The sequence below is a fragment of the Erythrolamprus reginae genome, chromosome 2, assembly GCF_031021105.1.
Source record: "Erythrolamprus reginae isolate rEryReg1 chromosome 2, rEryReg1.hap1, whole genome shotgun sequence".
NCBI lineage: Eukaryota > Metazoa > Chordata > Lepidosauria > Squamata > Dipsadidae > Erythrolamprus > Erythrolamprus reginae.
In genome coordinates, this window is record NC_091951.1 from 239,228,389 (window position 1) to 239,241,082 (window position 12,694).

At 40.1% G+C, this 12,694-nt stretch overlaps 1 protein-coding gene across 1 annotated transcript in view; it reads left to right on the top strand.

The window, feature by feature from the left end:
• The first annotated feature begins 378 nt into the window (after positions 1-378).
• The window catches only part of LOC139158881 (cyclin-G-associated kinase-like), a 48,379-nt gene continuing 36,063 nt past the window's right edge, over positions 379-12,694 (top strand). Inside the window, exon 1 of the mRNA XM_070736221.1 lies at positions 379-617. Coding sequence (XP_070592322.1) covers positions 476-617 — 142 coding nt within the window. The 5' untranslated portion in view covers positions 379-475. The remainder of the gene's footprint in view (positions 618-12,694) is intronic.

Sequence of the window (12,694 nt, forward strand, 5' to 3'; positions counted from 1 at the left end):
CATCTCTATATGTATGTGCACAGCATACACAGGCCTAAAGTCAAGTTGAATTTCTGGCTTCCGAGTCCAGGTATGCAATGCCCGTGCTAAAAAGCAAAGAGCAGCGGGACGGATTGCTGCTCGCCCTTTAAAATCTTTTCCGCCGTCGGGAAGGGCCAAAGTTCAAAAGCGACATCAGCGCAGGGCGGCTTTCGAGGAGGCACCCGAAGTGTAGAGCCTCTCGCCTTCCTCTTCCTCCTTGGCGAACGGCTGGCTGGAGGGCGGGGCGACCCAAGCAAGTGAGCGGGGCCCCGCCTTCCTGCTCTGACGAACAACGTTGGCGGAAGTGGGCTCGGTGCGGGCTGGAGGAGCGGGCGAAACCGGCGCGCTGAACGAGGGTGTCATTGGCGGCGGCAGGCAGAACCGGCCGTGTTCGGCGGTGCTCTCCCACCCCCGCCCGGCGCTTGATCCCCCGCCGGCCTCGGCTTGAGCCGCCATGTCGCTGTTGCAGTCGGCGTTGGAGTTCTTGGCCGGGCCCGGCTCCTTAGGAGCCGCCAGCCGGGATCAGAACGATTTCGTGGGGCAGGTGGTGGAGATGGGCGACATGAAGCTGCGGATCAAGAAGGTCATCGCCGAAGGTGCGCGGGAGGGGCGTGAGCGGGGCGGAGGGAGCTCCGGATGGGGTCCCCCCACCTCCGATCGTGGGGAAGGGCGCGAACCGGTGAGGCCAGGCTGCTCTTCCCTTCTTCCTCCTTCCCTCTCCAGTCTTTCCCTTTCCCTTTTTCCGCCTTCTGCCTTTTCCATTTCAGTCCCGGGAAACAGACTCCATACAAGACATCCCTGGGAGTCAGGATGCTTATAATCCCCAATACAGTGGAACCCCGACATAAGAGCTGCTCTACTTAAGAGCAACTCGAGATAAGAGCTGGGAGGGGAGAGATATTTTTGTTCTACTTACAAGCCCAAATTCGAGATACAAGCGCCAAGGAGCTGTCTCCTGAAGCCAAACGCTAACTTCCGCGTTCGGCTTCGGGAGACAGCTGCGAAGCTGCGCGCGTGTTTTAAAAGGTTGCAGCCGGCCTGGGGGGCTCGGGGGGGGTGCTTGCAGCTTTCTTTCTTGCTCTTTTTCTTTCTCTCTTTTACCTTCCCTTCCTCTATTTCTTCTTTTCTTTCTCCTTCCCACCTTCTTCCCTCCCTCCCTCCCTTCACTCATTCCTCTCTTACTCTCCCCTTTCATAAGTTTCCTTGCTTCCTTCCTCTGTTCCTGTCCCTTCCCCCTTTCTTTTTTTCTTTCTTTCTTTCTTTCTTGCTCTTTTTCTTTCTCTCTTTTACCTTCCCTTCCTCTATTTCTTCTTTTCTTTCTCCTTCCCACCTTCTTCCCTCCCTCCCTCCCTTCACTCATTCCTCTCTTACTCTCCCCTTTCATAAGTTTCCTTGCTTCCTTCCTCTGTTCCTGTCCCTTCCCTCTTTCCTTCCTTCCTTCCCACCCTCCGTCCATTCATTCACCCATTCCTCTCTTGATCGCTTAAAGCCGGTCCCTGGTGCAAAAAGGGTTGGGGACCTCTGTCCTACAGGATTGGGTGGCAGAGAAGTTGAACATATGTAAATTTAAAAGTTTAAGAAAGTTTACAAGTTAAGTGAAAGAAACTTCATTATTCATTTATATGTACATGTACATTTCTTCATTAAAAACATGTCTTTCTGCATAATTTAGACTAACTTTGTGAGTTTTTTGAGGGCTGGAACCAATTAAAATTATTTACATTAATTCCTATGGGGAAAAGTCGTTCGAGATAAGAGCTGCTCGACTTAAGAGCCCAGGTCCGGAACGAATTAAACTCGTATCTCGAGGTACCACTGTATAAGAATTTTTAAAAAATTCCTGTTTCCCATTTTTATTATTTTTTAACGATTGAACCAAATAACCCCCTCTGGCATTGCATCGGAATGGGAAATACTGTATAATTGGCCTTCAGAGGTGTGTGTGTATGTGTGTGTGTGTGTAAAGGTGAATTGTTAAATTTGTCAAGAGAGATTAGGAAGAAAAAGGAAGGCGGAAGAAGGGTCTGTAAGGGTGTAACAAGGCCAGCAGGAGCATTTTTGTGTGTGACAAGTGTGACATTTATGGGAGAGAGTCTTCCTGGTAGAATAGAATAGAATAGGATTTTATTGGCCAAGTGTGATTGGACACACAAGGAATTTGAGTTGGTGCATATGCTCTCAGCGTACATAAAAGATATGGCAGTGTTAATAAAATGTTCCTTAACAAGCTGTGATCAAAGAGGAAGAAGTAGGAATAAATAAAATAATAGCTTTCATCGGATTTGGCAGATATGAGTGACCTCCCCCCCCCACAATTTAGGATTTTTCCCATTCTGTTGTCAGTAAAATGTTAATCTTTTTCCATAGCTGTCTGAAGAATTATACATTTTAGGCATTTGACTTTGGGGCATTGGATCTTTTTAAGATCAGTTCAAGGTCTAATGTTCAGCAAAGGCAGTTTTGCTATGTCTCACAGTGCTGGCTGGGCATATTCACAGTAATGTTTCTGAGAAAAGATTTCTTCATTTCTTCCCATGAAATAAATACAAAAAAGAAGAATCAACCTGGAAGTGGGGGGTTATAGCAGATGGAGCATTTACAAGATGCTAGAAGTCTCAACATGCAAGAGTTTCCAAATGTATTTACAGGATATTAGATTCCAGAGGACTAGCAATCAGAACCATCTCAAACACATACTGCTCAAAAAAATAAAGGGAACAGTTAAACAACGCAATATAATTCCAAGTAAATCAAACTTCTGTTAAATCAAACTTTCCACTTAGGAGGCAACATTGATTGACAATCAATTTCATATGCTGTCAGCACATTCAACTTTGTACAGAACAAAGCATTCAATGAGAATATTTCATTCAGATCTAGGATGTGTTATTTGAGTGTTTCCTTTATTTTTTTGAGCAGTGTATATTCCTGGTGAACTGGGAATGGTATTGCATAACTGCAAGTGTAACTGCATGTTGTGGCTTCATGTGTTACATGAATAATAATAATAATGATTAGTTATGTATTTTCCCAAATTTTGATGGCAGCGAATGCCACATTTGTATTTTGTCCCTAGTTGAAATCATATCATCACAGAGTCCTGTACAGCTCTGTTGTTTCTAGATTTGTTTTGAATAATTATGAATCTGCTTAGCAGAGATTTTATGACAGTTTTAACTCTTCTACCTTCATCTCTGTCTTTATATTTGTCTAACTAGTCTGTAATGCTGTACATCTTACAAATGTAATATTTGGGTTTAAGGCATATTACTTTTTGCCTAAGGTTGTCATCTTAGGAAGTGCTCTCCCTTTCCAATATTCAAAAAAATATTTTTTTATTTCCTTCTCCCTCCCTCCCTCTTCCATCTTTTGGAGAAAATGACACTCATGACACACTATTAACTTTTTTACTACTCAAAAAATTGCCATCAGAATCTAAAATATTCCTTGGTCTACCGCAGAGGTCAGCAACTTTAAACACTCACAGAGCCACAAAGGCCCTAACTGGAAGCCCCTGGTTCAGTTCTGGAGCCGACTAAAAATCCTTCTCCCCCATCATAGTCTCCTTCTAGCGTGGCATCCTTTTTCCTCTACCTGTCCTAACCAAAAGCTCTATCAATTATAGAGCCGACCAGTGACAAGGAGCTGCAGCAGAGGGGTGAAAGAGCCATATGTGGCTCCAGAACCGCAGATTGCTGACCCCTGGTCTACAGGATAAAATTCAAAGGCATTACCTGTGCTGCTGTTCACTTGAGGATAGAGTTACTAGATTTGTGAAGTGCTAACTGTGAAAGCATATTGTTTCATGTGACCAAAATCCTTAAGCAGAATGTTAATGGAGTTTGGTCAAGTTAACTATTAAAGGTATTGAAAGGGAATGTACCTTGGTGACTCATATGTCCAAACCAAGAGTTCTGATTTCTTCCTTGTATTCCTCATTGGACATGTTGTTCCACTCCAGAAAAATTGCCCCATTCAAACTATTAAGCAAGTCTCAGATGAACACTTTAATATAGATATCACCCAGAAATCATTTGAACATATGGACAATATTTATGCTGTGCTGCAGGGCTTGTAAAGCTAGACTTTGAAAGTCCTCTGTTGGCAAAAGATACAGTCCATGCCCTGGGCTAAAATGAAAGAGAATAAAATTGAATGGTGTAAATTTTCTGTTCTTACACTAAATATTTATTTTGGTGAGGTCTTGAGCTTTAAAGCATTCTTTTCTCCAGAATTATTTTTTCAACCACCCTGCTGTTAAAACTAAAATATTTCATTTTAGTTGTCATTGTATATACATTTTTAGGGAATTAGAAAATGCATAGTCACCTGAGGTTGTGGAGGTGAGGCTTAGTAAACTGGGGTGCTATTGCACCTGCATGATTTCCCTATTCCAAAAATAAAGCAAAGCAAATGGTCATCTTGTTTTATGATCTGTCTTTTACAGGTGAAATGCACCCTTCTAGATTTTATCTGAAATATGTCAAAATGTTGACCGATAACTGTTCAGTTGTGCTTTATCCAGTATCAGCTATCCCACAAGTGATTTGTTTTTTGCTTAGTATATTGTGTGTAGCAGGGTACTCTGATTTGTAAAACATGATTTATGGCTTTGTATATCAGGCAGTTTGAGATATTTTTCTGAATTCTATCAACTATGGTTAAATAAACAACATACAAATATGATATGAAATCTTAGCTAGGACATTTTTATGTCTTGAATGATAATATTTTAAAATGAGATGAATTTTAACATTTAACAGATCTGGTTACATATATTTGTGTAATGCTCAAGGCAGTACAAAGAAATCTCTAGAAATAGGCTCAATTTTTATGCCTTAATACAAAAGCTCTTTTGATTTATTTTCTTCTTAAACATGATTGGTAAAGTGGATTGTTTTCATCAGGATACTATGGTAATTTACTGTTTAAATGCTCTCCTACATGGAGTTTCATTTTTAATAATTGTTACTGAACTTTACAGATACAAAGATAAAAAAATCTAAGGAAAATATATAAATTAGTTTCCAATAAATTAAGAAGGAAAATAATAAAAGAAAAAAGTACAGATAAAAAAAGGAAGAAAACTATATAAGAAACTTATTTCCCCCTTCATCAAGGCAAATACAATTTCAATAATGTATCATCTCCTCTGATATTATAACCAAAGAATTTTTCATCTCATATTTTGTCAAAAACAAATGTTAAAGCCTCATCAGTCCTAATCAGCAAAACTTCATTACGAGTTGCAAAAAATAATGCATGTGTATTTGTGTGGGTTTGTATCTTAACCTTAAAAAACCAACTTTGTGTTCCTTATTTCAAAATATAACATACTTTTTCTTCTTCCAAAGTAAAGGTTGGAAGATTATAAATTTTTAATAAAGATTAAAGATTGCTCTATATAAAAGATAAGATATGGAATCTTCTATTTTATATAAAGCAATCTTTAAAATCTTATCATTCAATCCTATTCTAGAAAATCCATTAAAAACTACCAGAAACGCTGTATGTATTTTAACCTTGATCAGCTAAGCCAACTTTATATTCCTTCCCTTTATTTTAAAAAATGCTCTTTAATCCCTTTTTCTTTGCCTTTTTCTCAGGAACTCCTTCATAAATTTAAGATACATGCTTTGAAAGTCCAAGATAACAATGTTGTCCAAGTAATTCTTCTGTTTTATTATTTGTGTGTCCGTTTTAGTTATGAAGACCAACTGGTTTCATTTGTATATCCAGTGTAACTTTCCATATCATTCTTGTAGCTTGTCATTTTTAAATCCACATCCCCCACTCATTTATCGACTTCCATCAAATCTTTTGGACCCTTTTTATAGTGGCATGCAATCTTTAAAGTAATCTTTAATTGCATTATCCCCAAATATCCTTAATTTTTCCTCCAAATGTAAATATTTTGCTCTATTCTATACTAACAGTTCTCTTCTCTTTTAACTATAATCTTTAATTCTTTTTTATTCCTTTTACTCCTATGCTTTCCTCTAATCCAGCATATCTTCCCATGGGAATATTTCTTATTGTATTTTTCAGACTATAAGACCCTCCGGATTATAAAATCACCTAGCGTTTGGGGAGGAAAACAAGGAAACAAAATCTGTCTCTACCACCCAACAATTTGCCTCCTTGGAACAAATAGCAAACAGCCTGGTCAGCTTCAGCACAGCCTGATTTAACATGAGCAGCTGGTTGGCAATTGGATAAGGCTCCTGAAATACCACCAATTACCTGTTCCAAGCTGTGGGGATCGCTGCTGCTCATTGGTGCCATCGCTGCCCATTGGCACGGCCACCTATCACTGCCTCCATGTACCCCATTTTTGGCCCATTCCAGGCAGTGGGGATAGCGATCTCCATCGCCTGGAGGAGGCCAAAAACGGGACACATGGAAGCTGAAAATAGGGCATATGGAGGTAGTGAATTTAATTTCTAATCAATCCCACCCCTTAGTCCATTTGTAACTTTGCATGATCGGTGTTTTAATCACCCTTTTGCTTTTTACTCTATAATCAGAATTTTTTTAAGTCTTTAAGCTTTCATTAAAATCATTTTGTTAAGGATTTATTTTCCTGGTGTAATGAAACTTTGTCTTTTTGACAATTCTTGTTACCCAAAAGGCTGTTAAGCAATTTCCAGAAGTGATTAAGAAAAAGTGTATGCAAACCCAAACCGCGGCTTCAGCAAAAATGCCTTTCGATCAGCTTCTAGAGCTCTAAAACTCTCCACAGGAGACTGCTGTCTTACAGTCTGCTGGAACCCACCGTATGGAGTGCAGGTGATCTTCTCCTTTATCTGGGGAGGAATTCCAAGGAGCTGATACTTGCCAACTCCTTGTCCTGCCACTGTGATTAGTTCTGCTCTCGGCAGATCCATCTTCAGTCACCATTGCTTAGTCAAAAATCGTATGTAGGAATTTAATGCTTCAAATATTCCAGGACAGGGGAAAGATTAATGGAGGTTAATCCTCTGATTGATTTAAAAGCTTTTTATTTGAAGTAGTTTATATATTATATTGAATAGAGATGCTTAATCATGTTTCATGATTGATTGATTGATTGATTGATTGATTATATGCTATCGAATTAGTGCCAATTCTTGGCAACCATCTAGATAGATTTTCTCCATGATGATCTGTCCCTAAATCCTGTCTTTCAGGCCTTCCAACAAGTTTAATGAATAAAAAAACAATTGGCTGGGGTGTACACTAAGGCCTTTGCCATTATTTACAAATCACAATGCATATGATGCATAACGTACTAAAACAAAATTAAACCACATTAACATGATGGGTGAATGAACATAAGACAAAGATTGTTCCTACAGGTGCTACAATATGGCACTGTAACATTCATTTACCTGTGTTGGTTGCATGTGGATTGATTGAGTGGTTTATTTATTTATTTATTAGATTTGTATGCCGCCCTTCTCTGAAGACTCGGAGCAGCTCACAGTAAAGCATAGTACAAATCCAATTTATTAAAACAGTTTAAAACCTTTAATGTAAAAACAATCAAACATCCCATACATACCATGCATAAAACGGACTGGCCCAGGGGAATCAATTTCTCCGTGCCTGACGGCAGAGGTGGGTTTTAAGAAGTTTGCGAAAGGCAAGGAGGGTGGGGGCAGTCCTGATCTCTCGGGGGAGTTGGTTCCAGAGGGTCGGGGCCGCCACAGAGAAGGCTCTTCCCCTGAGTCCCGCCAGACGACATTGTTTCGTCAACGGGACCCGGAGAAGGCCAACTGTGTGGGACCTAATCGGTCGCTGGGATTTGTGCGGCATGAGTTATTATATGTGAAAAATTTAAATGTAAATGACAAATTTTGAAGCAGAATATAAAAATAAGTTGTGGTCGAACAATGTAACCTGCTGTAGCCATTGATGGCTAACTTATGTCACATATGCCACAGGTGGCACATAGAGCCATATCTGCCAGCACATGAACTGTTGCCTTATTTCAGCTCCAGCTGATTTTTGGCTTGTGCTGAGGCTCTGAGGGTTTTTTTGGCCTCTGGGGAAACTGCAAGGGGGTGGAGGGGGGCCGTTTTCGGCCTCCCCAGGCTTCAAGAAACCCTCGCGTGCCTGGAGAGGGTGAAAAACAGGTCTATTGAGCCCACTGGAAATCGGGAAACAGGAGCAGGGGGCACTCTGCACAGGGGCAAGGCAGTGTGTGGGGGTCATGCATGCATGCGTGGGGTGTGCGGTGTGGGGGCATTGAATTATGGATGTGGGCACACAGACAAGTGCTATAGCGCATTGGCGCACACTTTCGGCACCCAAGGAAAAAAAGGTTCGGCATCACTGTGCTATAGTCTTGTTGTAGACACTGTTACCTTAGTGGTATTATCAAACCACTTGAAAAATGCTTTTTTGTATGTTCAGAACCATAAGCCACATATTATGCAAACATGTTTTTAATTTTTAAAAGAATTCTACCTTTGACTTTTGTAACTTGAAAATTTTACTCCTCAATTTGAGTTTTAGTATTATGAGTTGGACTATAGTTTAGAGGACAGTACGATTAATTTTATATGTTTTTAAAATGCATGGAGGTACATCAGAAGTGTATCATTTTCCACCTACAACTTTCCTATGCTGATGATCGTTGGGTTTTGCTTGACTTGGAAATTTGAGACACAAAATACACTAAGAAACCTGCTACCCTGTTTCCCTGAAAATAAGATGTACCCCCAAAGTAAGGCATGTCGGAGGTTTTGCAGAATTTGCTAATATAAGGCACCCCCCGAAAATAAGGCGTAGTCAAGTTTACATACGGTACGGTGGAAAAACATACGGTACCATTCAAAGCTGTTCATAGCAGTACCGTAATAATGTGGCGTCCCCTGCTGGCCCCTTCAATCGCTTTGTACCATCCAGTACAGAAGACACAGTCTGCTGCTGTCTCACCGCCATTACAGTCTCCACTACAGTGCGTAGACTGTAGTTCCTCTGGTGGCTGGAAGCTGCAATAGTGGGAGTATACTGTTGTACCATATAAGTGCCGTCTGTGTGTGTGGGTGCCATACTGACAGGTACCGTACTGTAATCAGTGTACCGTACGGTACACTTTCTTTGGGGGTGTCAGCTTTTCTGCCTGCGAATTTGTCTTATTTGAGAAATATAAGGCACCCCCTGAAAATAAGACGTAGCACAACTTTTGGAGCAAAAATTAATATAAGACAGTGTCTTATTTTCGGGGAAACACGGTAGTAAGTCAAAAGTTACTTTTCATAGCACTGTGAAATATGAACCAGCCAATCATGTAAAACTATAATGAGTTTATTTTGGCTCAGCATGTGGTGTGAAATTATATGTTACATTTTGTTAACTGTAGTTATAGTTTAACCATGTTATGAACACAATGAATGCAGATATACTAGCTCTTACACTTTTATTAATAGCAACTATTGGGTTTGTGCATTTTCTTTCCAGCAACTTATCATCATATGAGATTTCCACTGTTTTCCCTAAGGTTAATGTCAGTCACGACAAAAAAGTGAATTAGTTGTAGATAATTGTTTGAAAATCAACCTCTAACCTTACTCCTTGCAAGTAATGGATAACCATAACCCCTGTTAAGGCCAATAAATATATAACTTAGATGAGTGATAGGGAAATATTAGGGTTCGCATTACAACTGTAGTAGGCATAATTATATGCTTGGACGTTACTTTTCTGAAAATTATTTTTAAAAGAAACCAAAATTTATACATTGGAAAACAATAATTGAGAGTCTAGTATGCATTAAGATGGATAGAAATGTCACCACTACTGTTTATAAAGTTCTTCCAAAGTGCTAAATTGCAAGGGATGGAGATAGTGTGTTTGTCCCAGGAAACCTATAGTATTACTTATTGCTACCAGTAATTGATGAGTGGAAATGTTCACAATTTTAAGAGAGAAGGGTAGCAAATTCATTGGTAGATTAAAAAAAACCAATCCCAAGGTTTTTAGGATGATTTCTATGCTAATGTATAGAGGCTCATCCTAAAGAGGATGTGACACTAATTATTAAAATGTGTCTAGAGTACTAATTAATACCAAATGATAGGGTATATTCGTTTTATGATAATGACTTGCAGTGCTTCAAGAACTGCAATGGAAGAAGAGATAAAATAATAGCAGAGCATGTAAACATGGAACTGTCTTCTATTACTGAATCTGAATTTGGACTCTGGCCATAAGCAGAGACTATTCTAGGTTGCTGTCAAGAAGTTTAAGGATTTATATTGTCAAGTAACTGGCTGGTCACCTAAAGCAATGTTTCCCAACCTTGGCAACTTGAAGATATTTGGACTTCAACTCCCAGAATTCCCCAGCCAGCATATCTTAAAGTTGCCAAGGTTGGGAAACACTGACCTAAATAATTCACAACTTTATGAGAAGTGTACTTCACCCCTCCCCAAAGAATTGGAAAATCTTTCAGATTCTGCCTATCTCTGATTGAAATCTGTAATAAATATACTGTATCTCACCTTCTAGAAAGAATAGCCAAATGCAGTTGAATGGGTATTTTCATTACTCCCACCCATACCATCTTTTAAACCTTTAAACTAGCATATTGCCATTTTGACCTAACAAAGAGGAAGACATTGTGCTAAATGCTTTCCAAACAAATAGAATCTTTCTCTTGCTGGGTTTTAGCTTTAGATTGTTTATTTCATCCAAGAACTTGCATCCTCCAATCATTAGGGACGAACTTCCAGGAATCTCTAGGCTAGTCTGGGATATTATATACATCAGGTGTATCATATGCATATTAATTATAAAAATGGTAAGGGTTTCCCTTGTAGGTCTGCCGGCGTCTGAGTCTAGGGCACGGTGCTCATCTCTTATTTCTTGGTTGAGGGAACTACTGTTGTCTGAAGACATGTACCTTACCCACAATCCATACAGAATAAATTCCCTGTGGTTTCATAAATGTGTTCAATAACAGAAGAGAGATAACTGAGCATTATGTAGTACCCCACAGAAGAGGGACTAATGCAGGGCCTCCCAAACCTGGCAACTTTAAGACTTGTGGACTTCAACTTCCAAAATTCTGGAAATTGGCTGGAGAATTGTGGGAATTGAAATCTACAAGTCTTAAAGTTGCCAAATTTGAAGACCTGCTCTGGACTATTCTTCCTCCAATATGGTTGATTGGAAACTCTTCCTCAGGAAGAAGCAGAGCCATTATAAAGCAATGCCATCTACCTCCAATTCTCACAGGAAGCTTAGAAGAGCACCAAAACTGATGGTACTAAATGCTACCACAGGAAGGCCATGCCACCTCCATCCAGGACCTGATGAAGAGACCAGTGCTCTTTCCATCCCATGCCGAAATCTAAACTCTCGACTGAAAAAGGTCTAGATGAACCACTTTACATAAGATAATTAAATTTAACTAGGATCTCCTGCCTCTGATGTTCTATCCTTTTTCCTAAAACCTCCTCCAAAAAGAGAAGATTGGAAACTAGATGGGTCATCTAAAATTGCCAGCTTGAGAGATGATTATTATTATTATTATTATTATTATTATTATTATTATTATTATTATTATTATTATTATTATTTATTAGATTTGTATGCTCCCCAGTCCAGCCAGTACTCCCAGTAGGTTGCAGGAAAGTTGTCCTGTCCAGTGCTCTCCAGTAGGAGAGGGTAGATAATATTCTACCAAGATAGTAAGAACAAAGAACGACTTTACTACTTTTGTTGCCACAAGAAAGGCCTGAAGATGAGTTCATGCTCCTGCTTAGTGAAGCTCCTTGTCTTCCTCTATTGGTGCTGCAGGCATCCCTTTAGGTATTTCATTTTATGGGATTAACGAGCAAGGAGAGACAAATCCCAAGCAATTACATTCAACACTGTTGTTTGTGAATTCCAGAAGTCTCTGAAATGCTTAGTAGAACTCTTGCAATGTAACTGGAAAATCCCTAGATGAGAGGTCTTCAAACATGGCAACTTTAAGACTTGTGGACTTCAACTCCCAGAATTCTCCAGCCAGCATGGCTGGCTGGAGAATACTGGGAGTTGAAGTCCACAAGTCTTAAAGTTGCAAAATTTGGGGACCCCTGTCCTAGATCCTTTGGAAAACAGATACATAAGGTGGCTGCCCCCCCTTTTGTAGAGATCACAGATGCCAGTCATTGGCATGGCAGTGAGTGTGAACTCCGTACACACTCCATAAGAGTGTGAATCTATTAATTACATAGGCCAGGTCCATGGAGGCTGTGAATTTTGGAAGTTCCCCAGTACCGTCCCCTCAGGGAAAATTTACCACTAGGCCTGTGACAAGGTCTAGGAATTCAGGAAGGGCTACTGTTAGCTGGCAGGTTGGGTGATGTACCAGCTTTATTGTCAAAGGCTGACATTCATAGCGTTTGTCTTTGGAACACAGTCCAGGCTTATAGCCAAAGCCCCTCAGGGACATTACGCCCCGCCTCCAGCTTTGAAATCACAGCCGCTGAAACCCAAATTGGACAGAGCAACATCTCACTCCTGTTCAACCAGTTCTCCCAGTCACGCATGCAAGGTTCACCGGTTCATTCCCAATGAGGTCACGAAAAATAATACGGTCTTATTACTTAGTGGTTTGTTATTCACCAACAGCCAACACGAAGCTAAGAGTGCTAACAGTCTGACTTCAAACTCCAGAATAGAGGCATTTGGTACC